Genomic DNA, 26730 nt, shown 5'->3' on the forward strand with positions numbered 1-26730 from the left:
GTGATATCATCCACAGCCAGTGGCGTTTTTATATGTACAAAAGTGGTGGGGCACAAAAAACTTAGATGTCTATATATAAGCTTCTGCAGTGACGTGCAGTGAGGTTCATGGCTGGTGAGGCACTGGCACTGACTCTTCAGGTTTACAAATATTATATTTTGACCTAAACCAAAATATAATATTATTTTCAAAAGCTTTTTTTGTCTGATGCTTCGATTAATTTTAAACAGACAGTTCAACAAAAGGATACCCAAAAAATGTAATTTTATCATTTAAATATTGAATTGTTCTCTCTTAGTAAGATCCCATTTTCAATAAAATGGCGGTCTTACCTTGACTTGAAGATGAAGTCCATTTTCCTATCCTTCTGGACAAACATTTCTATTACTTTTTTGTAAAAGTCCTCCTTTCTTTGTAGTTTCAAAAGTCTATCATAAATCTAATCCATAGATTTATGATAAAAAATTATAAAAGTAGGGTAGACATGTGGATGTTATCCGGCTAATCAAAACGTGCATTTATCTAACAGGTACGTTTCCCACAGATCTTATTTGAGCTATTTTCTAAAATCCTCTGGAGAAATCTCATTGCTTTTTTGTGCTTACTTCCTGGTTTTAGGACGCGCCACTGCAGCTCTCTCGTCTCCTCTTCACACAGCACACTTTTCGCGGCACACGTACTTACAGCCAATCAGCTCTGAATGATTTGAGATGACGTATGGTGGGGATGGTAGCTCCGTGCCCCTCTGGTCATTATTTTTTTGCCACACACATTACATTACAAATACTCTGAGCATGCGCAGTGTGTTGTTTACAGTCACGTTCACTTCACAGCGAGAGGAAGGGGCATAATCAGGTTTTTGTCCACATGGCTCTAAACAGCTCAATAGGCACACCCACTGTGACTGTAGACACACTAATTAGAAGAACAACGACTAAAACAGCAATGTACAGACGAATCAAGATGATTAACCTGATCTTAAAATATATTTTATATATATATCTTTTTTTTTTTTGCATTGTTGTAATCATTATTTGGTAATACTTTTCTGCTGACACTAGGTGGGGCTGTGCCCCACCTGCCCTAATGACCAGTCGCCCACTGTCCCCAGCCATGGTCTCTGTTTCCACTCCTATGCCGACGACACCCAACTGTACATCAGCACAAAACCTTCTGCCCATCTCCCCCCTCAGTCACTAATCAACTGCCCTACACAAAATTAAAACCTGGATGATCACCAACCTACTCAAACTAAACAGGTGATAAAACTGAGCTCATGGTTGTGGCCCCCAAGGGCAACTGCTCGGGAAGGTTGGAGATCTGCTCCTCAACATCGAAGGTTTCCATCATCTCCCCATCCCCTCAGGTCCGCAACCTTGGTGTTGTCTTGGATTCAACCCTCTCATTTCAAAACCACATCAAATCCGTTTCAAAATCAACCTTCTTCCACCTCAGAAATATTTCAAGACTCCGGCCATCACTGTCCGACTCTGTTGCAGAGAAGCTGATACATTGTTTCATTACCTCACGCCTGGACTATTGTAACGGACTCCTGTCCGGGGTTCCCAGCAAAACCCTGAACAGGCTCCAGTACATACAGAACTCAGCTGCCAGGGTTCTCACACGCACCAAGCCCTGGCAGAACATCACCCCACTCTCTTCAACCCTCCACTGGCTCCCGGTCTAAGTCCCGCATCACTTACAAACTCCTCCCTCCTCACCTACAAATCCCACCATGCCCTCTCCCCTCAGTCACCTCACAGATCTCCTCCACCCATACATCCCGTCCCGCACCCTCGATCCTCATGACTCTGGCCTGCTCTACATTCCCCCATTCACGCCTCCGCACCTTCGGGGACCGTGCCTTCAGTGTCGCTGCCCACACCCTCTGGAACTCCCTCCCTCCAGAAATCCGCAACGCCCCCTTCTCTCAACATCTTCCCAAATCAACCGCTTAACCTGTTAAGCACCAAGCCTGTTTTCATGTTTCAGGCTCGAAAATGACATGCCCCAAAACAAATGAACTTACAACTAACTTCTAAAAGGGTATATGAATAATTTATTTTATCAAAGCAAGGTTACATCTGTGAGTTGGATGTAGAAGTGTCAGAATCAATATTTTTTTTTTTTTTATTTTAAAGAAAATTCAGATTTTACATAGTAAAAAAACTGTAAATTATAGTGTCCGTCCAAAAATTATTTTTTACAGATAGTGAAAACTGGAAATTGGATGATGGGTAAGTAGACTAAAAGCTTTAGGAATCCAAAGTACAACATATAATAAGTACCCTATATCAAGATTGATGCAAAACAAGTGACATTTGACCTTTTTAGAGAGGTTTAGCCAAAACCACCCCACCTCTGAGGTGATTTGGGTGAAAATGTTTTTTTTCCATATCTCTGGCCCCCCTTGGTCGATTTGGATGGTTGACACCTCTTTCTGACCGTTAGAGCCAATAGAATCGAAGGGGGAGGCCCACACACACACTCATTGTGAAGAGAAAAGGTGGGGGCTGCGCACATGTAAATGTCCAGCAGAGTGAAGCTATTTCTAGCTCTGGCATTTGGAAACGAAAAAGCAGTTTTATTGCTTATGGATTATCAGAAATAATTTCAAAGAGGACACAGACACATTGGATTAACCTATGGATTAACTGCAGCATCGTTTTTTATCGTTTTAATGCCATTGAAGACCAGTTTTGACCAAGGTAAGCCATGTTAGCGTTTTCTAGCTACTTAGCTCACATGTTATGATGTACGCTTTCGTTTTATAGCGTCGCAAATGTGTTGTTGAGGTGGGCACCCCTAGATTCAGTGTCTCCAGGACACCAAAAACGAGTGGTTGGCTGTGCATCTAGGTTAAGTAATAAGGGAGTTATTGTGAGTTTAAGTGCCGTTTTAGGTTACATTTTTTCGCTCGTGGCTAATTCAGAGGCTGAGAGTGTTAGCATTGTGGGTTTTTTTTGGAGAAAAAAAAATTAAAAAGATCAGTTAGCTGAGTTTCTTCCCGTTACATGGATATAAAACATTCATAGTTTATTAAATACTAAGATTCCTTTAGACGTGTTTCCTGCAAATGACGCGTTTATCCGCCCGGTACCGGGCGGATGGTGCGTAACAGGTTAAGCCCCGAGCCTGTTTTTCAGTGATAAACATTTGCGACGCTATAAACGAAAACGTACATCAAAACATGTGGCGCTAGGTAGCTACAAATGCTAACATGGCTTTATCTTGGTCAAAACTGGTCTTCAATGGCATTAAAACGATAAAAAAAAACGATGCTGCAGTTAATCCATAGGTTAATCCAATGTGTCTGTGTCCTCTTTGAAATGATTTCTGATAATCCATAAGCAATAAAACTGCTTTTTCGTTTCCAAATGTCAGAGTGAGAGATTGCTTCACTCTGGTGCAAACCTGCATGCGGGGAAGCCCCCACCGTTTGTTTTCACAACGAGTGTGTGTGGGGGACTCCCCCTTCGATTCTATTGGCTCTAACGGTCAGAAAGAGGTGTCAACCATCCAAATCGACCAAGGGGGGCCAGAGATATGAAAAACATTCATTAAACCTCTCTAAAAAGGTCCAATGGCACTTGTTTTGCATCAATCTTGATACAGGGTACTTATTATATGTTGTACTTTGGATTCCTGAAGCTTTTAGTCTACTAACCCATCATCCAAGGGTAGTTTTCACGATAAGTAAAAAAGAATCTTTGGACGGACACTATAATTTACAGTTTTTTACTAAGTAAAATCTGAATTTTCTTTAAAATAAAAAACATCTATATTAATTCTGACACTTCTACATCCAACTCAAAGATGTAACCTTGCTTTGATAAAATAAATTATTCATATAACCCCTTTAGAAGTTAAGTTGTAGTCATTTGTTTTGGGCATGTCATTTTCGAGCCTGAAACATGAAAAACAGGCTTGGTGCTTAACAGGTTAACAGGTAAATTGGGGGGGTCCGGATCGGTTCGGGTGAAATGCCCATTGGACGAATGGCAAGTGGACAAAGTTGCTCGAAGTGGATACCAGCGGTGTGGATGTAGCGCCTCCAACACTCGGATGTCAGACGGCGCGCACGCCATGGCACTGCCGAGTTAGCGAAGTGTACGTTGCTTGTCCATCGCTAGTTTGTACACTGCCAAAGATTTTACCATTCTACCAGCGTCCATGAGGTGGGAGGTTCCCTTCCTGCAGGTCCCTAAGTCAATGCAAACTAACCGTATTATTTCAAGGCTTGGGGGTATACCGTTGAAACACTGGCAACTTCAATCCTTGGGACAGACCTCTTGATGTACCAAGTTTTAAGCAAATCGCAAGAACTCTAATTTATCAGTTAAAACCGTTTGGTGGGCTGAAAGCTTGTAGATCATCTTGTTTGTCACCAGTGAAGTCCCTATTTTAGACAATGGCATAGTCCAAATCCATGCAGCGAAGGCATTGTGAAGATATGACCCTATCAATGTACTTCTCTATGACCTCCTCAAACTCCTTCCGTTTTTGCTTTGGTAGTAACTGCAGCCCTTCTGACACCACACTCCATGTGTACAGTTTTACGACTTCCCATGGCCCACCAAGACTCAAAGGTTCAGGCCTCTAGAGTTTGATTAATGTGTTTACATGGGAGGAGCTCTTTCTTTGGAGATTTTAGATCCACAGAGGGTACATTGTGTGTTAAAAATATCCCAACGATTCAAACAGATCAAGGTCCAGTTTCTGTTTCTCTGTGTTTGACGGACCACAAGATAATAAAGAAGAATCCACAGAGCGGAGCTGTTCACTTTCTGAGGTGCAGGTTACTTTACATGTAACATTTTCAAACAGGTTGTATGTTTTCATATCTTAATTCATGTATACTGTTAACATAATCTGCCTTGTTTTATACAAACTATTAATGGCTGGTGAATATAATGTGACATATATAACTCTTGATGGGCATGTGGAAGTGCAGAGATATAGATATCTTTATTTTGTGATCATGTTTACTGCATATGTTCTGATCATCTGCAGTAATTCCACTATTGTGTGCATCATTGTTTTACACAGAAACCTCCATGAGCCCATGTACATGTTCATTGCAGCTTTGTTGATTAACTCTGTTCTGTTCAGCTCTGCTATCTATCCAAAGCTTCTGATTGACTTTTTATCAGAGAAACAGATCATATCTCATTCAGCCTGTCTGTTTCAGTGGTTTATTTACTACTCTCTATGCTGTTCAGAATTCCTCCTGTTGGCAGCAATGGCCTATGACAGATATGTGTCTATATGTAAACCTCTGCAATATCCAAATATCATGAGAAAAACAACTGTTAAAATGTTCCTGATCCTAGCTTGGCTTCTGCCTGCTTGTCAGGTTTCAGTACCGATGATAGTGTTTGCTAACAAAAAACTCTGTAAATTGAATTTGAAGGAATAATTTGCAACAGCACAGTTCAAAAACTGTATTGTGTGACATCAAGACTGCTGAATATATACGGCTTGGCTGTTCTCGTAACTGCAGTAATTTGTCCCGTGCTCTTCATTCTTTTCACATACATCAGGATAGTTATAGTTTGCTATAGAAGCAGTCAGGAGGTCAGGAGGAAAGCTGCACAGACCTGTTTACCCCATCTGCTGGTTCTCATTAACTTCACTTGTTTGGGTGCTTATGATGTACTTTTACTTCGACTTGAAACTGATTTTCCTAAAACTGTACGTTTAATAATGTCTTTACAAACATTGTTGTATCATCCTCTCTTTAATCCCATCATATATGGTCTGAAAATGAAGGAAATTTATAAACAGCTGAAGAGATTGTTCTGCAAACGTGTCTAATGCGTCACAACTGATAACTGAGTTCAGTGATGCTGTTGTGTCATAATAATGCAGGGATGTGATTTATTTGATCATTGCACATTAGTTAATGTGAGGATTTGTTTCAGTAATGCAGATGCACACTTTAGAGCAAACTTAACTTCATCAAGGTAATAAAAGATAACGGAGCAATATTTAAGTTTTCAAAACTCCTGATGAGGTCAACACTCCAGCAGCTGTAACTAAATCATGCTTTTCTGCTTCTCTGTCCTTACTCACACCATAGCACACCTTATTTATTCTTTTGTTCACTGTGAAATTGTAGAAATGGAACCCTGTTCTTTCATATTTGAAATCTTATTTTCTGCCTTTATTGTCACATAATAAATGTCATCGTAACCTCTTAAAAGCAAGACGGTGTGCTTTAAACTTTAATTTAGTGCCCTGCCAGACAAAGCGGATTCAAATTGTTTCTAAATAAATCAATAAACAACAAAGATCATAGTGTTGTTGCCGTCAAATGACTGTTGTTTGCATGTGTTTCTATCATGCTCACATTAAGTATAGTTCACAATCTGTAAGTTATTTAAAGAGGATGATCATACTCATCGGCCTCAAGGTTTCAATCAACATTTGAAATATGTCTCTCGTTTCTATATTTGTTGTATTTTATCCGTATGTTTAAAAAACAGAAAAAAGTCTTGAACACTTAATTTCCAGCATTCATTTGTATGCATCAAAAGTCTTGCCAACTTTAAATGTAAAACAAAAAATGTAGGCAAAAGTTGACAGTTTCAACTATAACAATATAACAGAAATGTGGTTAGGCTCTTATATGTCCTCTTATGCTATCCAGCTATATTCATTTAAAACATTTGACTACTTGTGCATGTACGCATAGCTTGGTCCGCTTTTGGTAGTTTCTCCTATAATCTCTTGCAGGTAATGGGGGGATTCCTTTGCAAGGTGTAATTATCAACACCGCTCTCTTGTGTTCACTGTTTAGTATTGACACTGGACACCAGGCCTGGAAACATTCCCTTTCCCACTGCTTTAACTCGCAGTATGGTCACCGGCATGGTGTCACTTTGTGTGGAAAGGAGGTGGGGACACTTCTTTTCAGATAAAAACCAACTAGTGTATTGCGTGCTTATGGTGCATAGGCTTACTATTTGTTAGCAACACCATTATGAATCCTGAATACCTGTCTTCCCTCTTTAATGTTGCAAACCCGACTCAACTGATTGTTATGTACAAAGAGAGAACATGTAAAACTTGGACAAGAAGAGACTGTGTCAAGAGTTTGTTAACGTTTCTGATCAGCACATCATGTTTTGGGGTCATTTTGGAATAAGTAGGCTAAGGGGCAATTCTTTTGAGTTTACATTAATCTTTTGATGACTAGTGCAGTGCCTGTGCTCTACTGCTGCAAAGCTGAAGCAATGTTTGCTCTTTCTGTTTTCTATATCTCTGCAGATTACACCACTTTGGTCCCCAGAAATACAGCGACAGTGAGTGAATGGACGAACCGCTCTCCAGACTGTACATGTTCTCTTGTGCAAATGAACCACTGCTGTCTTCTCCAGTGTTCTGTGTCAGTTCATGGCAATGTTGTCTTGTTAAAGTTTCCATCAAAGTTACTCGTTAACGTTTCATGTACTAGCGATCCTTCGGTTCCCAGGCCAAGTCCCTAAAGACTGAGCTACTGATGCCCCCATGTTTCCCATATGTGTTTTCTGGATTATTTTTCAGCATTCCCTGAGGATTTGCTGCCTGATTCGCTCTGGCCAACTCCTATTACTCCCGTCCAGTCTGTGATCTGGGCTGACACCTGCTGCTGAAATATAAAAGGAATATGTTGACCAAGTTAGATTGTGTTTCCTATGTTTGTGAAGATTACAATTAGGATTGTGTAGTGTGGAAGGTGTTCGGGGACGTCACACATTGCCTGTATGACTCTGATATCATTAGAGACAATATTAAGAATTATGTTGGTAAATACAATCTTAAAGGGGACCTATCATGCAAAATGCACTTTTGTACGTCTTTTATACATGAATATGTGTCCCCGGTGTTCCAGGGAACTCACCAAGTGTCAGAAAACACAACCCTCTCTATTTTCCTCCATACCCAAATCTCTAGATTTGAACACTGTCCTGACGTCAGGACGGTGGCGCTACGGCTATTGGGCCAACTCCACCAATCAGGAGGAGACAGACACGGCCATTGCCATTCGAAAGCGCTGGAGACGCTGTAGTACATATGCCAGGCCTGTAAGTGGCGCTGTAGTCTGCCACAAAAGCAGCGAAGAAGACTTCCCGCCCATAGTTACCATGGTTACCCTTCTGTTTATTCTCCGCTGTGGCTTTCTTTCTCCCTCCCCGAGGCAACGTTTGCTCCCGCTGCTTTAATTCAATGCAATCCCTCCCCGTCGAGGCAAGCACTGTAATTCTCTCCGGTTAGTCCATCAGCAGATGACAAACACCCACCTCTCCGCCTCTTCCAAGGAACGAGGGGACCGTGCGGCAGAGATTCAGTTTCAGTTTGTTTCGCCGGTCAAGATGTCCGTTAAAGTTTAAATCTTCCGGACAAAATTAGAAAAGTGCCGGTCAAAGGTCTTCTTTGTTATTTATTGAGCTTTAAAACAAATGAATAACGACTATATAATAAAACACGGAGGACGGAGATCTCTTTTTCTCCCCCTCTTCTGACAGCCCAGCAGCTGATCAGAGCACGGCTCACCTCTCCTGCAGGGGGGCGTGGTCAGCAGAATCAGACCCGTAGACAGCAAACAGCACATAGAGCGAAATGAGGCATGGCTAAAATGCAGGATCTGTTTGGTATTTTGAAAACAGAAACGTATAAATATACCTTATATAGGTATGGCCCTACAATATATCATTTAAAGTGGACCTATCATGCTATATTTGAATAATATAGTGTAGGACCCTACCTATATAAGGCATATTTATACTTTTTTCTTTTCAAAATACCAAACAGATCATGCATTTTAGCCATGCCTCATTTCGCTCAATTTGCACTTTTTTTTAGCTCTGCTCTGCAAGGGCAGATTCAGTGAGAACAGCACCATCTACAGGCCTGGCATATGTACTACAGCGTCTCCAGCGCTTTCGAACGGCAATGGCCGTGGCTGTCTCCTCCTGATTGGTGGAGTTGGCCCAATAGCCGTAGCGCCACCGTCCTGATGTCAGGACAGTGTTCAAATCTGGATCAGTTTTTATCAGATCTGTTGCAGCCCCTTTTTTAGAGATTTGGGTATGGAGGAAAATAGAGAGGGTTGTGTTTTCTGACACTTGGTGAGTTCCCTGGAACACCGGGGACACATATTCATGTATAAAAGACGTACAAAAGTGCATTTTGCATGATAGGTCCCCTTTAAATATAGCATGATAGGTCCACTTTAAGTAAAAGCTATACAAGAACATCTGAACACAGAGAGGCAGGATTTTGTAATGTTGGCCTGTATATGTTTCTGCATTGAATAAAATCCCACTTTGGCTGCACTTGATCCACCTGTCTTCTTTCTTCTTGATCTGAGAGTTTTGTGTTTGGCCCCTCAATACAATTGTAATGTTTTACCATTTGCTGTTCTTACTGTATTAATTATGTGTTTTAAAAGTGTGCTGTGAACCATGTATCCTTTGTAACTATAAGAAAAATATAATGATGATATAAGACAGGGGTGTCCAAAGTGTTGGGCCCCCCACTAGAGGTGAGGTATATTGCCTCATAAGTTAAGTTATAAATTAGCTAAATCAATCAAATGTAGGTAAATTATGCTCGATAGTTTAATATGCTTTAAGAAAACAAGCAGTCTCATTTACTCAGCTCTCCAGAGGGTTTACTTTATTGTGTTGGTAGCTCATCCCTTAAAACAGAAGCCTCAGATTGCTGATAATAAGTCAAGTCAAGTTTGAAAGTGAGAAAAGGAAGGATCCCAATATGAAGCCCTGAGGCACCCCACAGCTCATAATAAGGGGAGATATGAAGGGTCTATTTCAAGCTTGTTCTGCAAATCAGTTATTGGGCTTTTTTTTCATCAACTAAGATTAGTTTGAAAATGTTTTCAACTTTAATTGACTGAATTTATTTGAAAATGTGGCTTATTAACACATGTAATATATTTAAGATGTAAAATATAAAACAAGCACAAGTTTCAGGTGGGGTCCAGATTCCATTATACTTTTAGAATTTGCTGCGGGCCAATACAAAATGGACTATGGGCCGCATTTGGCCCCCGGGCCGTAGTTTGTACACCCCTGCTTTAAGATATTCAATGGACAACACAGTCTACTGCCATGTGAGTCTTTGCTTTTTCAATATGTAATGAAATATCATCATGCTTACAATTTCAATCATCACCTACTGCCTGAATGTTCTGTTGTCCTGTACATAAACAAAGAGATTGTCACTGTAAATGAATGCATTAAGGCAACAATAATACAACAATAAACATAAACAAAGGCTGGTGAGATGTTTATCTCATGAGGGTTAGTTTATCTCATGAGACGGATGAGGAGTCCTCGTACAATTGCTAGCTACGTTTTGTAAGTGATATGTTAAGTGGGGATTATTACTCATTAAAATAATAATAATAATTTGACCACAAGGACAATATTGTTTATGTTGTTTATTTGTTTTCTTCAATAAAATGTAATCGACTCAGGGCACCAAATTACAATTAACATGTTCATTTTTGACCAATATTAAATGAAGACATAAACGAGAGACACAAAAACAAGTACATTTCAGAATGACCATATAATAAATAAGGTGTGTTATGTTGGTCAGGTCTGTTTACCCCATAAGTGACACCATGCATTTACATGTTCTCTCTTTGTACATAACAATCAGTTGAGTCGGGTTTGCAACATTAAAGAGGGAAGACAGGTATTCAGGATTCATAATGGTGTTGCTAACAAATAGTAAGCCTATGCACCATAAGCACGCAATACACTAGTTGTTTTTTATCTGAAAAGAAGTGTCCCCACCTCCTTTCCACACAAAGTGACACCATGCCGGTGACCATACTGCGAGTTAAAGCAGTGGGAAAGAGAATGTTTCCAGGCCTGGTGTCCAGTGTCAATACTAAACAGTGAACACAAGAGAGCAGTGTTGATAATTACACCTTGCAAAGGAATCCCCCCATTACCTGCAAGAGATTATAGGAGAAACTACCAAAAGCGGACCAAGCTATGCGTACATGCACAAGTAGTCAAATGTTTTAAATGAATATAGCTGGATAGCATAAGAGGACATATAAGAGCCTAACCACATTTCTGTTATATTGTTATAGTTGAAACTGTCAACTTTTGCCTACATATTTTGTTTTACATTTAAAGTTGGCAAGACTTTTGATGCATATATATGAATGCTGGAAATTAAGTTGTTTATTGATTTATTTAGAAACAATTTGAATCCGCTTTGTCTGGCAGGGCACTAAATTAAAGTTTAAAGCACACCGTCTTGCTTTTAAGAGGTTACGATGACATTTATTATGTGACAATAAAGGCAGAAAATAAGATTTAAAATATGAAAGAACAGGGTTCCATTTCTGCAATTTCACAGTGAACAAAAGAATACATAAGGTGTGCTATGTTGTGAGTAAGGACAGAAGCAGAAAAGCATGATTTAGTTACTGCTGCTGGAGTGTTGACCTCATCAGGAGTTTTGAAAAACTTAAATATTGCTCCGTTATCTTTTATTACCTTGATGAAGTTAAGTTTGCTCTAAAGTGTGCATCTGCATTACTGAAACAAATCCTCACATTAACTAATGTGCAATGATCAAATAAATCACATCCCTGCATTATTATGACACAACAGCATCACTGAACTCAGTTATCAGTTGTGACGCATTAGACACGTTTGCAGAACAATCTCTTCAGCTGTTTATAAATTTCCTTCATTTTCAGACCATATATGATGGGATTAAAGAGAGGATGATACAACAATGTTTGTAAAAACATGATTAAACGTACAGTTTTGGGAAAATCAGTTTCAAGTCGAAGTAAAAGTACATCATAAGCACACAAACAAGTAAAGTTAATGAGAACCAGCAGATGGGGTAAACAGGTCTGTGCAGCTTTCCTCCTGACCTCCTGACTGCTTCTATAGCAAACTATAACTATCCTGATGTATGTGAAAAGAATGAAAAGTACGGGACAAATTAATGTAGTTACGAGAACAGCCAAGCCGTATATATTCAGCAGTCTTGATGTCACACAGAGAAGTTTTTGAACCATGCTGTTGCAAATGATTCCTTTCAAATGAAAGTGACAGAGTTTTTTGTTAGCACTCACTAAAATAGGTACTGAAGACTGACAAGCAGGCAGAAGCCAAGTTAGGATCAGGAGTATTTTAACAGTTCTTTTTCTCATGATATTTGGATATTGCAGAGGTTTACATATAGACACATATCTGTCATAGGCCATTGCTGCCAACAGGAGGAATTCTGAACCGCCTAAAGAGTAATAAAGAAACCACTGAAACAGACAGGCTTGATAAGATATGATCTGTTTCTCTGATAAAAAGTCAATCAGAAGCTTTGGATAGATAGCAGAGCTGAACAGAACAGAGTTAATCAATAAAGCTGTAATGAATATGTACATAGGCTCATGGAGGTTTCTGTGTAAAACAATGATGCACACAATAGTGGAATTACTGCAGATGATCAGAACATATGCAGTAAACATGATCACAAAATAAAGATATCTATATCTCTGCACTTCCACATGCCCATCAAGAGTTATATATGTCACATTATATTCACCAGCCATTAATAGTTTGTATAAAACAAGGCAGATTATGTTAACAGTATACATGAATTAAGATATGAAAACATACAACCTGTTTGAAATGTTACATGTAAAGTAACCTGCACCTCAGAAAGTGAACAGCTCCGCTCTGTGGATTCTTCTTTATCAGATTCTTCACCCTCGACAGATCTCACTAAAACTTTTCACAAAGATCTGACCAACTTGTAAACAAATGAATGAAACTCTAGAGGCACGTGGACACCAACAGGGAGGGCGGGGGGGGGGGGGGGGGGGGGGGGGGGGGGGGGTTGTTTTTTGCGGGGTGGCAAAACAAATGCAGGTATGGAAGAATAAAATGCTAAAAGCAGTTAGAGATCAAGATTTTTATTATTTTATTTGTTACTTTTCACTTTATTTTTTCTGAGCAAATTTTCTGGAGACCCAAAGCTGTATCTACAAACGTTCCGTCTTCATACAGGTCAAAACTTATACAGCTAAATATTTCTGTGCATCTTTGATTTACACAAGATTTTTCCTTTTATATTTTCACACAACCCTCAAATTATTTTGCACATTTGTACACAGAGCTACCAGACTTCAAGTCACCTCCGCTAAGCTAGCCCCACACACATGGACTGGAACAGTGGCGGCCGCCCCACCTCTTCCCACATTCTAGTCATTAAAAAATACTTTAATTTTATTTAATTGCATACATTTTGAAGGTACATATCATGTAGTTGGTGTCAGTAAAATGTATAATCTACGATCAAATATAGATTACAATTGTTTTACGATGTCTAAAGTTACTTATGAGTGTTTCCTGCTTGGGGCGCAGAAATCTTTGCCCATTGACTCTCGTTATAAGTGGTGCATGCGCAGTCCGTACCTCTTCAATGCAACAGATAGGAGCAGCTCTTCAATGCAACAGATAGGAGCAGCTCTTCAATGCAACAGATAGGAGCAGCTCTTCAATGCAACAGATAGGAGCAGCTCTTCAGTACAACAGATAGGAGCAGCTCTTCAGTACAACAGATAGGAGCAGCTCTTCAACAGATAGGAGCAGCTCTTCAGTACAACAGATAGGAGCAGCTCTTCAACAGATAGGAGCAGCTCTTCAACAGATAGGAGCAGCTCTTCAACAGATAGGAGCAGCTCTTCAGTACAACAGATAGGAGCAGCTCTTCAACAGATAGGAGCAGCTCTTCAATGCAACAGATAGGAGCAGCTCTTCAATGCAACAGATAGGCTTCAGAAAGCAACATAGCACCATCACTGCCACAATGAAAGTGGTGAATGATGTGGCGAGCATTTTAGATAATAAGCAGAGTTGTGCAGCTCTATTTATTGACCTGTCCAAAGCGTTTGATACTGTCGATCATCGCATCTTAAAGCAGAGGCTACTCAGTATTGGCATATCCAGCCATGCAGTGGGGTGGTTTGTGAACTACCTCTCTGAAAGGTCCCAATGTGTTCATTTTGATGGGCTGTCTTCAGAGTGGTTAAACATTACTAATGGTGTTCCTCAAGGTTCGGTTTTAGGTCCACTTTTATTCTCCATCTACATCAATAGTTTAGGTGAAAATGTCGATGGAGCAACCTTACATTTTTATGCGGACGATACCGTGATGTACTGTGCAGGTCCCTCGATTAAGGAGGCTGTTGTTGAATTGCAAGCTGTTTTTAACATTATTCAGACTCAGCTCTCTGAACTAAAGCTTCTTTTAAATGTTGATAAAACCAAGGTAATGCTCTTTTCAAAAGCTAAAAAGACTCCAGAGACTGTTTTAGATATTGTAACTACGCAAGGAATAAAACTTGAAGTGGTTACCTGTTACAAATACCTTGGTATCTGGCTTGATGAATGTCTCACTTTTAAACGTCATGTCAATAACCTGCTTAAAAAACTGAGGGTTAGGCTAGGTTTCTTCTACAGGAACAAATCCTGTTTCTCGCTCGAGGCCAGGACAAGGCTAGTCACTGTGACCTTTTGACCTGTGCTGGACTATGGTGATTTGATTTATATGAATGCACCTGCCAATTGCCTGGTCAAGTTAGATGCTGCGTATCACAGTGCACTGAGATTTGTGACAAACTGTAAAGTATTAACCCATCACTGTACCCTGTATGCAAGGGCTGGTTTGCCTTCGCTAACTGTACGGAGGCTCAGTCACTGGTACATTTTTATATACAAAGCCATGTTAGGGAAACTTCCATCCTACATCTGCTCCCTGATCTCACGGCGAATTGTAAGTGGCTACTGCCTGAGATCGCATGCTGTGGTTTTATTAAATGTGCCAACTGCTAGGATTGTCTTAGGGAAGATAGCTTTTAGATGCGCAGCTCCACTGTCTTGGAATAGTCTGCAATTGAAATGGAAACTGAGCAATCTGGTGCCACTAAATGTTTTTAAAGCTCGGTTGGATGCTACTCAATCGGAAGCTGTTGGTACCTGTTCATGTGGATAGGTATTGTAAATTGTAATCCCTGTAATGATGCTGTATGATGTCCTTTTTGTTGTTCTGTTTATGTTTTAATGTTTCATGTGGAACCTACTTGAGCAGGTCTCCCTTGAAAAAGAGATCAATGATTTCAATGGGATACACCTGGATAAATAAAGGTTTGAAATGAAATGAGGAGCAGCTCTTCAGTACAACAGATAGGAGCAGCTCTTCAACAGATAGGAGCAGCTCTTCAATGCAACAGATAGGAGCAGCTCTTCAACAGATAGGAGCAGCTCTTCAATGCAACAGATAGGAGCAGCTCTTCAACAGATAGGAGCAGCCCTTCAATGCAACAGATAGGAGCAGCTCTTCAATACAACAGATAGGGGGCAGCAGGAGCGCCAGAGTGAGTGATTGACGTTTGAATGAGAGAGAGTTAGACGGAGACGGAGTGTAAACAAAACTAGATAGCGAATATGGAGAAGGTAAATGATGTTTAATCACTTAAAGAAACACCCTTTGAGAGGAGGACACTGGAGGGAAAGCTGAGAGTAAAAGAGCTCAGACCTGATCAGCCGGACATAGGCAGGAGTTAAGGACAGAGGAAGGCAGTGTACGTGCTCTTTTTACCTTTCTCTTTTACCTAGAGCAACACCAGTGCTATGTTTAGCTTCCCCTGACTCCCTTTTCAAACGTCAGGATCAGACCAGTCTATGGACCAGACCCAGCATGGATCCAGACAGATGTGAGTGACTTAAAGCACATATCAGAAAAACTAAAACTAGAGTCACATGTATGTGACTAGCCATGTTTAGGAAAGTAAACACAGCTGTCCAATGAAGGCTACAGGATAGGGATCAGTAAGCATAATAAGGAGGTTGACAAAAACAGGCACTCAAATAATAGACTGTATCAAGTGCTGTGTGCCTTTGAGCTAGCCCTGCGTTGTAATATGACATAGGCCTACTGTATTTTTTGAGTTTGTGTATACGTTTGCTTACATTTTGGTAGAGGCCCCCCTGGAGAAAGATGCACCAGCCGCCACTGGACTGGAATACCCCTGATGTGCAATAAATGAAGTTAATTTGTTAACCTAGGTTCAGGAGCATGGCCACGCCTGAACCCCATCTCTAATCACGGTAAACTCTATTTATACCCAGCCAAACATCCGGCCATCGCCTGTCTCTATTCTCTCAGAGACAGACAGGCAGCCCGCGATTCACGCCTCGCGTCGTCACGGTTCAACATTCTCTAAACGCTACGACTAAAGCTTTAAACTCACCATGGATCCCGAGTTGCTGGTCAACCTGCCGGAGTCAGATGAAGATCTATGAAACGATCTTTTCGAAACCGGCCATCCGCCATCTACGGCACAGCAGTCGGCTCACAGCCAAGCTTCCGAACGGAGCCGCTCACGCTCAGAAGTGAGTATCCCAAACACCAGCCGTCACTTCCCCTCAAGCGCCCCCAACGAAATATCTCCAACTCCATATATATCCCAGGCCTCGTCTCCTCCGCCAAAGATCGGGCCCACAACAGGCATAGCCAGCACCAATCCTCCCACCTCCGGCAGCCTGCCTCATTCACCTCGGCACACTCAACGCGCCTCTCGGACGAATCTGCGTTCTGAAACGGAGCTCGAAATCAGGAAGTGGAAAGTCATCCAACTTCAACATTTCCTGAAAGAACACGGCATTAATTTCCATCGAAACGACAACAAGGCAAGACTGTTTCATCTCGATAAAGCCTTGAGCAGCACACAGGCAACAACAACAAGGCCTACAGCTCTTCCTGCTTCAGAGCCAATCAGTCAACTCGTGACCTCTCCCGCTTATCCGTGGTCGGGTCGCGGAGGTATCAGTTCCAGCAGAGAGCCCCAAACTTTCCTTTCCCTGGCCACATCAACCAGCTCTGACTGGGGGATCCCAGGGTGCTCCCAGGCCAGCAAAGAGATATAATCTCTCCACCTGGTCCTAGGTCTACCCCTTGGTCTCTTCCCAGCTGGACGTGCCTGGAACACCTCCCTAGGGAGGCGCCCAGGTGGCATCCTTACTAGTTGCCCGAACCACCTCAACTGGCTCCTTTCGACGCGAAGGAGGAGCGGTTCAACTCCGAGTCCCTCCCGGATGACTGAACCTCTCACCTTATCCCTAAGGGAGACACCAGCCACCCTGCGGAGAAAACCGATCTCGGCCGCTTGTATCCGCGATCTCGTTCTTTCGGTCATGACCCATCCTTCATGACCATAGGTGAGGTAAGCGAATTGTGCCTCCCATGTACAAGGTTAACATTGAAAGTGATGATGATATGTCAAAATGCGTCTCAATGTACATGTTACTCCAGCTGCATATCAGTTTACTCCACTCAAATGGCGCAAAACTCGCGTTCCATAGACAGACGTGTAATACACTCAAATTACAATAGATGGAGCTCTAGACTAATTTATAACATTTGTAAAAATGTTGTTAAGTCTGAAAAACACACTATTATGGATGATAAATAGGTTAATATGGTAAACAAGGGTGCACAACCCCCAAACTTCGTGGGTGTGTTCCAACGGGTACAAAGTGTAAATATACCAAGTTTGATGGACCTGTGATGTCTGTAAATATTTGAATTAAAACAGTTCAATCGAGTTTGAGCACTAATATTCCCATGTTTTTAACTCTTTAGCGGGGTAAACATGTTATCTTTTCACTCTGGGTGTGTGAGACGAGTGAACCAACACTTAAAACCTCCGGAATTAAAACAGTTTAATCGAGTTTGAGCACTAATATACCCATGTTTTTAACACTTTAGCGGGGTAAACATGTTATCTTTTCACCCTGGGTCTATGTGTCGCTGAGACCCTTCTAATAGCAGTGACTCTGCTGCCTGCATTTAAACAGATTCACCCGTTTATAACATTACTTTAGCCCTGATCAGAGCCATGTTTTCTGGGTAACACAGCGAGGTGCTGTACCCTGGTTCTCTCGGTCTATGGGTCTCTGAGACCCTGCTAACAGCAGTGACTCTGCTGCCTGCATTTAAAAAGATTCACCAGTTTATAACATTAATTTAGCCTTGATCAGAGCCATGTTTTCTGGGTAACACAGCGAGGTGCTGTACCCTGGGTCTCTGGGTCTATGGGTATCTGATACCCTGCTAAAAGCAGTGATTCTGCTGTTTTTAGCTTCTTGTACATTGAACAACATAAATATGATTAATATGTACATTTTCTTGTCTATACTTTTCATTTAATTTAATTTCAAACATTGATTTAACCAGATGGTCCCATTGAGATCATCAATCTCTTTTTCAAAGGAGACCTGCAGATACTGACACGTTTATGTCCATAACGCCGTATGTTTATGTCGTCCAATGTACTCTGTTTAAAAACAACTATTATGACTGAATTAAAAGAGTTTGACAGTATTTTAACACTCATGTAGCCATGTTTGCAGCCCTGTTCACTGGGTAAGAAGTGAATTACCCTCTCCTGTTGAATTAAAACATTTCCCACGACTCTGACCACTAATGTACCCATGATTCAGACACTTTTTCCTGGGTAAATATGGTATCTTTTCGCCCTGGGTGTGTGATACAAGTGAAGCCACACTTAAAACCTCCTGAATTAGAACATTTCCCACGACTTTAAACACTAATGTACCCATGTTTTGCACACTTATTCCTGGGTAAATATGTTATCTTTTCACCCTGGGTGTGTGTATTTCTGCCTGTGAGTGTGATATCCTGCTTAAAGCAGTGATTCTGCTGTTTTTAGCTTCTTGTACATTTAACAACTTAAATATGATTAATATCTCCATTTTCCTGTCTATACTGACACATTTATGTCCATAACTCCGTATGTTTATGTCGTCCAATGTACACTGTCTAGAAACTACTATTATGACTGAATTAAAAGAGTTTGACAGTATTGTTACACTCATGTAGCCATGTTTGCAGCCCTATTCACTGGGTAAGAAGTGAATTACCCTCTCCTGTTGAATTAAAACATTTCCCACGACTCTGACCACTAATGTACCCATGTTTTGCACACCTATTCCTGGGTAAATATGTTATCTTTTCACCCTGGGTGTGTGTATTTCTGCCTGTGAGTGTGATATCCTGCTTAAAGCAGTGATTCTGCTGTTTTTAGCTTCTTGTACATTTAACAACTTAAATATGATTAATATGTCCATTTTCCTGTCTATACTGACACATTTATGTCCATAACTCCGTATGTTTATGTCGTCCAATGTACACTGTCTAGAAACTACAATTATGACTGAATTAAAAGAGTTTGACAGTATTTTAACACTCATGTAGCCATGTTTGCAGCCCTGTTCACTGAGTAAGAAGTGAATTACCCTCTCCTGTTGAATTAAAACATTTCCCACGACTCTGACCACTAATGTACCCATGATTCAGACACTTATTCCTGGGTAAATATGTTATCTTTTCACCCTGGGTGTGTGATACAAGTGAAGCCACACTTAAAACCTCCTGAATTAAAACATTTCCCACGACTTTAAACACTAATGTATCCATGTTTTACACACTTATTCCTGGGTAAATATGTTATCTTTTCACCCTGGGTGTGTGATACAAGTGAAGCCACACTTAAAACCTCCAGAATTAAAACATTTCCCATGACTTTAAACACTAATGTACCCATGTTTTGCACACTTATTCCTGGGTAAATATGTTATCTTTTCACCCTGGGTGTGTGTATTTCTGCCTGTGAGTGTGATATCCTGCTTAAAGCAGTTATTCTGCTGTTTTTAGCTTCTTGTACATTTAACAACATAAATATGATTAATATATACATTTTCCTGTCTATACTGACACGTTTATGTCCATAACTCCGTATGTTTATGTCGTCCAATGTACACTATGTACACTATGTCGTCCAATGTACACTGTCTAAAAGCTAACAGCAGTGACTCTGCTGCCTGCATTTAAACAGATTCACCAGTTTATAACATTACTTTAGCCCTGATCAGAGCCATGTTTTCTGGGTAACACAGCGAGGTGCTGTACCCTGGGTCTCTGGGTCTATGGGTATCTGATACCCTGCTAAAAGCAGTGATTCTGCTGTTTTTAGCTTCTTGTACATTTAACAACATAAATATGATTAATATGTACATTTTCTTGTCTATACTTTTCATTTCATTTCATTTCAAACCTTGATTTAAACAGATGGTCCCATTGAGATCATAGATCTCTTTTTCAAGGGAGACCTGCAGATACTGACACGTTTATGTCCATAACTCCGTATGTTTATGTCGTCCAATGTACTCTGTTTAAAAACGACTATTATGACTGAATTAAAAGAGTTTAACAGTATTTTAACACTCATGTAGCCATTTTTGCAGCCCTGTTCACTGGGTAAGAAGTGAATTACCCTCTCCTGTTGAATTAAAACATTTCCCACGACTCTGACCACTAATGTACCCATGATTCAGACACTTATTCCTGGGTAAATATGTTATCTTTTCGCCCTGGGTGTGTGATACAAGTGAAGCCACACTTAAAACCTCCTGAATTAAAACATTTCCCACTACTTTAAACACTAATGTACCCATGTTTTGCACACTTATTCCTGGGTAAATATGTTATCTTTTCACCCTGGGTGTGTGATACAAGTGAAGCCACACTTAAAACCTCCTGACTTAGAACATTTCCCACGACTTTAAACACTAATGTACCCATGTTTTGCACACTTATTCCTGGGTAAATATGTTATCTTTTCACCTTGGGTATGTGTATTTCTGCCTGTGAGTGTGATATCCTGCTTAAAGCAGTGATTCTGCTGTTTTTAGCTTCTTGTACATTTAACAACATAAATATGATTAATATGTACATTTTCCTGTCTATACTGACAGGTTTATGTCCATAACTCCGTATGTTTATGTCGTCCAATGTACACTGCCTAAAAACGACTATTATGACTGAATTAAAAGAGTTTGACAGTATTTTAACACTCATGTAGCCATGTTTGCAGCCCTGTTCACTGGGTAAGAAGTGAATTACCCTCTCCTGTTGAATTAAAACATTTCCCACGACTCTGACCACTAATGTACCCATGTTTTGAACACCTATTCCTGGGTAAATATGTTATCTTTTCACCCTGGGTGTGTGATACAAGTGAAGCCACACTTAAAACCTCCTGAATTAGAACATTTCCCACGACTTTAAACACTAATGTACCCATGTTTTGCACACTTATTCCTGGGTAAATATGTTATCTTTTCACCCTGGGTGTGTGTATTTCTGCCTGTGAGTGTGATATCCTGCTTAAAGCAATGATTTAGCTGTTTTTAGCTTTTTGTACATTTAACAACATAAATATGATTAATATGTACATTTTCCTGTCTATACTGACACGTTTATGTCCATAACTCTGTATGTTTATGTCGTCCAATGTACACTGCCTAAAAACGACTATTATGACTGAATTAAAAGAGTTTGACAGTATTTTAACACTCATGTAGCCATGTTTGCAGCCCTGTTCACTGGGTAAGAAGTGAATTACCCTCTCCTGTTGAATTAAAACATTTCCCACGACTCTGACCACTAATGTACCCATGATTCAGACACTTATTCCTGGGTAAATATGTTATCTTTTTGCCCTGGGTGTGTGATACAAGTGAAGCCACACTTAAACCTCCTGAATTAAAACATTTCCCACGACTTTAAACACTAATGTATCCATGTTTTACACACTTATTCCTGGGTAAATATGTTATCTTTTCGCCCTGGGTGTGTGATACAAGTGAAGCCACACTTAAAACCTCCTGAATTAAAACATTTCCCACGACTTTAAACACTAATGTACCCATGTTTTGCACACTTATTCCTGGGTAAATATGTTATCTTTTCACCCTGGGTGTGTGTATTTCTGCCTGTGAATGTGATATCCTGCTTAAAGCAGTGATTCTGCTGTTTTTAGCTTCTTGTACATTTAACAACATAAATATGATTAATATATACATTTTCCTGTCTATACTGACACGTTTATGTCCATAACTCCGTATGTTTATGTCGTCCAATGTACACTATGTACACTATGTCGTCCAATGTACACTGTCTAAAAGCTAACAGCAGTGACTCTGCTGCCTGCATTTAAACAGATTCACCAGTTTATAACATTACTTTAGCCCTGATCAGAGCCATGTTTTCTGGGTAACACAGCGAGGTGCTGTACCCTGGGTCTCTGGGTCTATGGGTATCTGATACCCTGCTAAAAGCAGTGACTCTGCTGTTTTTAGCTTCTTGTACATTTAACAACATAAATATGATTAATATGTACATTTTCTTGTCTATACTTTTCAATTCATTTCATTTCAAACCTTGATTTAACCAGATGGTCCCATTTAGATCATAGATCTCTTTTTCAAGGGAGACCTGTAGATACTGACACGTTTATGTCCATAACTCCGTATGTTTATGTCGTCCAATGTACTCTGTTTAAAAACGACTATTATGACTGAATTAAAAGAGTTTGACAGTATTTTAACACTCATGTAGCCATGTTTTGCAGCCCTGTTCACTGGGTAAGAAGTGAATTACCCTCTCCTGTTGAATTAAAACATTTCCCACGACTCTGACCACTAATGTACCCATGTTTTGAACACCTATTCCTGGGTAAATATGTTATCTTTTCACCCTGGGTGTGTGATACAAGTGAAGCCACACTTAAAACCTCCTGAATTAGAACATTTCCCACGACTTTAAACACTAATGTACCCATGTTTTGCACACTTATTCCTGGGTAAATATGTTATCTTTTCACCCTGGGTGTGTGTATTTCTGCCTGTGAGTGTGATATCCTGCTTAAAGCAATGATTTAGCTGTTTTTAGCTTTTTGTACATTTAACAACATAAATATGATTAATATGTACATTTTCCTGTCTATACTGACACGTTTATGTCCATAACTCCGTATGTTTATGTCGTCCAATGTACACTGCCTAAAAACGACTATTATGACTGAATTAAAAGAGTTTGACAGTATTTTAACACTCATGTAGCCATGTTTGCAGCCCTGTTCACTGGGTAAGAAGTGAATTACCCTCTCCTGTTGAATTAAAACATTTCCCACGACTCTGACCACTAATGTACCCATGATTCAGACACTTATTCCTGGGTAAATATGTTATCTTTTCGCCCTGGGTGTGTGATACAAGTGAAGCCACACTTAAAACCTCCTGAATTAAAACATTTCCCACGACTTTAAACACTAATGTACCCATGTTTTGCACACTTATTCCTGGGTAAATATGTTATCTTTTCACCCTGGGTGTGTGATACAAGTGAAGCCACACTTAAAACCTCCTGAATTAAAACATTTCCCACGACTTTAAACACTAATGTACCCATGTTTTGCACACTTATTCCTGGGTAAATATGTTATCTTTTCACCCTGGGTATGTGTATTTCTGCCTGTGAATGTGATATCCTGCTTAAAGCAGTGATTCTGCTGTTTTTAGCTTCTTGTACATTTAACAACATAAATATGATTAATATATACATTTTCCTGTCTATACTGACACGTGTATGTCCATAACTCCGTATGTTTATGTCGTCCAATGTACACTATGTACACTATGTCGTCCAATGTACACTGTCTAAAAGCTAACAGCAGTGACTCTGCTGCCTGCATTTAAACAGATTCACCAGTTTATAACATTACTTTAGCCCTGATCAGAGCCATGTTTTCTGGGTAACACAGCGAGGTGCTGTACCCTGGGTCTATGGGTCTCTGAGACCCTGCTAAAAGCAGTGACTCTGCTGTTTTTAGCTTCTTGTACATTTAACAACATAAATATGATTAATATGTACATTTTCTTGTCTATACTTTTCAATTCATTTCATTTCAAACCTTGATTTAACCAGATGGTCCCATTTAGATCATAGATCTCTTTTTCAAGGGAGACCTGCAGATACTGACACGTTTATGTCCATAACTCTGTATGTTTATGTCGTCCAATGTACTCTGTTTAAAAACGACTATTATGACTGAATTAAAAGAGTTTGACAGTATTTTAACACTCATGTAGCCATGTTTGCAGCCCTGTTCACTGGGTAAGAAGTGAATTACCCTCTCCTGTTGAATTAAAACATTTCCCACAACTCTGACCACTAATGTACCCATGTTTTGAACACCTATTCCTGGGTAAATATGTTATCTTTTCACCCTGGGTGTGTGATACAAGTGAAGCCACACTTAAAACCTCCTGAATTAGAACATTTCCCACGACTTTAAACACTAATGTACCCATGTTTTGCACACTTATTCCTGGGTAAATATGTTATCTTTTCACCCTGGGTGTGTGTATTTCTGCCTGTGAGTGTGATATCCTGCTTAAAGCAATGATTTAGCTGTTTTTAGCTTTTTGTACATTTAACAACATAAATATGATTAATATGTACATTTTCCTGTCTATACTGACACGTTTATGTCCATAACTCCGTATGTTTATGTCGTCCAATGTACACTGCCTAAAAACGACTATTATGACTGAATTAAAGAGTTTGACAGTATTTTAACACTCATGTAGCCATGTTTGCAGCCCTGTTCACTGGGTAAGAAGTGAATTACCCTCTCCTGTTGAATTAAAACATTTCCCACGACTCTGACCACTAATGTACCCATGATTCAGACACTTATTCCTGGGTAAATATGTTATCTTTTCGCCCTGGGTGTGTGATACAAGTGAAGCCACACTTAAAACCTCCTGAATTAAAACATTTCCCACGACTTTAAACACTAATGTACCCATGTTTTGCACACTTATTCCTGGGTAAATATGTTATCTTTTCACCCTGGGTATGTGTATTTCTGCCTGTGAATGTGATATCCTGCTTAAAGCAGTGATTCTGCTGTTTTTAGCTTCTTGTACATTTAACAACATAAATATGATTAATATATACATTTTCCTGTCTATACTGACACGTGTATGTCCATAACTCCGTATGTTTATGTCGTCCAATGTACACTATGTACACTATGTCGTCCAATGTACACTGTCTAAAAGCTAACAGCAGTGACTCTGCTGCCTGCATTTAAACAGATTCACCAGTTTATAACATTACTTTAGCCCTGATCAGAGCCATGTTTTCTGGGTAACACAGCGAGGTGCTGTACCCTGGGTCTATGGGTCTCTGAGACCCTGCTAACAGCAGTGACTCTGCTGCCTGCATTTAAACAGATTCACCAGTTTATAACATTACTTTAGCCCTGATCAGAGCCATGTTTTCTGGGTAACACAGCGAGGTGCTGTACCCTGGGTCTATGGGTCTCTGAGACCCTGCTAACAGCAGTGACTCTGCTGCCTGCCTTTAAACAGATTCACCAGTTTATAACATTACTTTAGCCCTGATCAGAGCCATGTTTTCTGGGTAACACAGTGAGGTGCTGTACCCTGGGTCTCTGGGTCTATGGGTCTCTGAGACCCTGCTAACAGCAGTGACTCTGCTGCCTGCATTTAAACAGATTCACCAGTTTAAGACTGCATGATAACATGCATTGTAGTTCTGGCACATGTTTAGATTCTGCTATTTCTGCTGAAATAGCACATTGTGAACTACCAGTTTTCATTAAATGACTGTCTCCTGAATTAAAACATTTCCCACGACTTTGACCACTAATGTACCCATGATTCAGACACTTATTCCTGGGTAAATATGTTATCTGTTCACCCTGGGTGTGTGTGACACAAGTGAACTGTGTCAGCCTGCTAACAACCACCAGTCTGCTGTCATTTGAAACATGCTCCCCGACTTTTTAACACACTTTTACCCATGATTCAGACACTTATTCCTGGGTAAATATCTTATCTTTTCACCCTGGGTGTGTGTGACACCATCTGGTGGAACATTTGTGAATTACACTAAAATCCAAAACTTTAATGTTTTTTTAGCTTAGCGAAATAATGGTTTAATGACCCCAATGTAATGATCATTTATGATTCTGCAGACGTTGTCTACACGTGTATTACAACGGCTTATTTGTTTTAGAAAACTCGTTTAGTAAGGTTTTTTTTTGTCAATATGAGATGCACTGTTTGTATGTCCCATGTACATGTCTGTACATATGGCCTCACACACTACTAATGGAGGGTTAGTAGACTAAAAGCTTTAGGAATCCAAAGTACAACATATAATAAGTACCCTGTATCAAGATTGATGCAAAACAAGTGACATTTGACCTTTTTAGAGAGGTTTAGCACAAAAAAAACACTTCTGGGGTCATTTGGGTGGATTTGACCTATCTTTGGCCCCCCTTGGTCGATTTTGCTGATTGACATCTCTTTTTAACCGCTAGAGCCAATGGAATCGAGGGAAAGTTCCACATACACTCACACGTTACCAAATAAGGAGTGAGAGAGACGCGTAGCAAAACCGGAAGCTGCGCTAACCTCTGGTGGCTACCATTAGCAGCTAATTTTTCTTCTCCGATTTATGCATAAAAATGGAATTATGTATTATCAATAATTTGTTCAAAGTGACAGACACATTGGTATAACCTATGGATTAATCTTCTGCCGCGTTTTTTCTCATTTTAACCTGTTACGCACGGCCCCCCCGGTACCGGGCGGATAAACGCGTCATTTGCAGGAAACAACGTCTAAGGAATCTTAATATTTAATAAAACTATGAATGTTTTATATCCATGTAACGGGAAGAAACTCAGCTAACTGATCTTTTTAATTTTTTTTTCCAAAAAAA

The 26730-nt window shown here is 40.1% G+C and overlaps 1 protein-coding gene and 1 pseudogene across 1 annotated transcript; one reads left to right on the forward strand and one right to left on the reverse strand.

Moving 5' to 3' along the window:
- The first annotated feature begins 4897 nt into the window (after window positions 1–4897).
- LOC117498292 lies at window positions 4898–5817 on the forward strand (annotated as a pseudogene).
- A 5857-nt stretch (window positions 5818–11674) lies between these two features.
- LOC117498295 (olfactory receptor 11A1-like) lies at window positions 11675–12595 on the reverse strand. The gene has a single exon (XM_034150307.1). The coding sequence runs from the start codon at window positions 12593–12595 to the stop codon at window positions 11675–11677; it is 921 nt and encodes a 306-aa protein (XP_034006198.1).
- Between the last annotated feature and the right edge of the window lie 14135 nt (window positions 12596–26730).

Source organism: Trematomus bernacchii, unplaced genomic scaffold, assembly GCF_902827165.1.
Source record: "Trematomus bernacchii unplaced genomic scaffold, fTreBer1.1, whole genome shotgun sequence".
Lineage (NCBI taxonomy): Eukaryota > Metazoa > Chordata > Actinopteri > Perciformes > Nototheniidae > Trematomus > Trematomus bernacchii.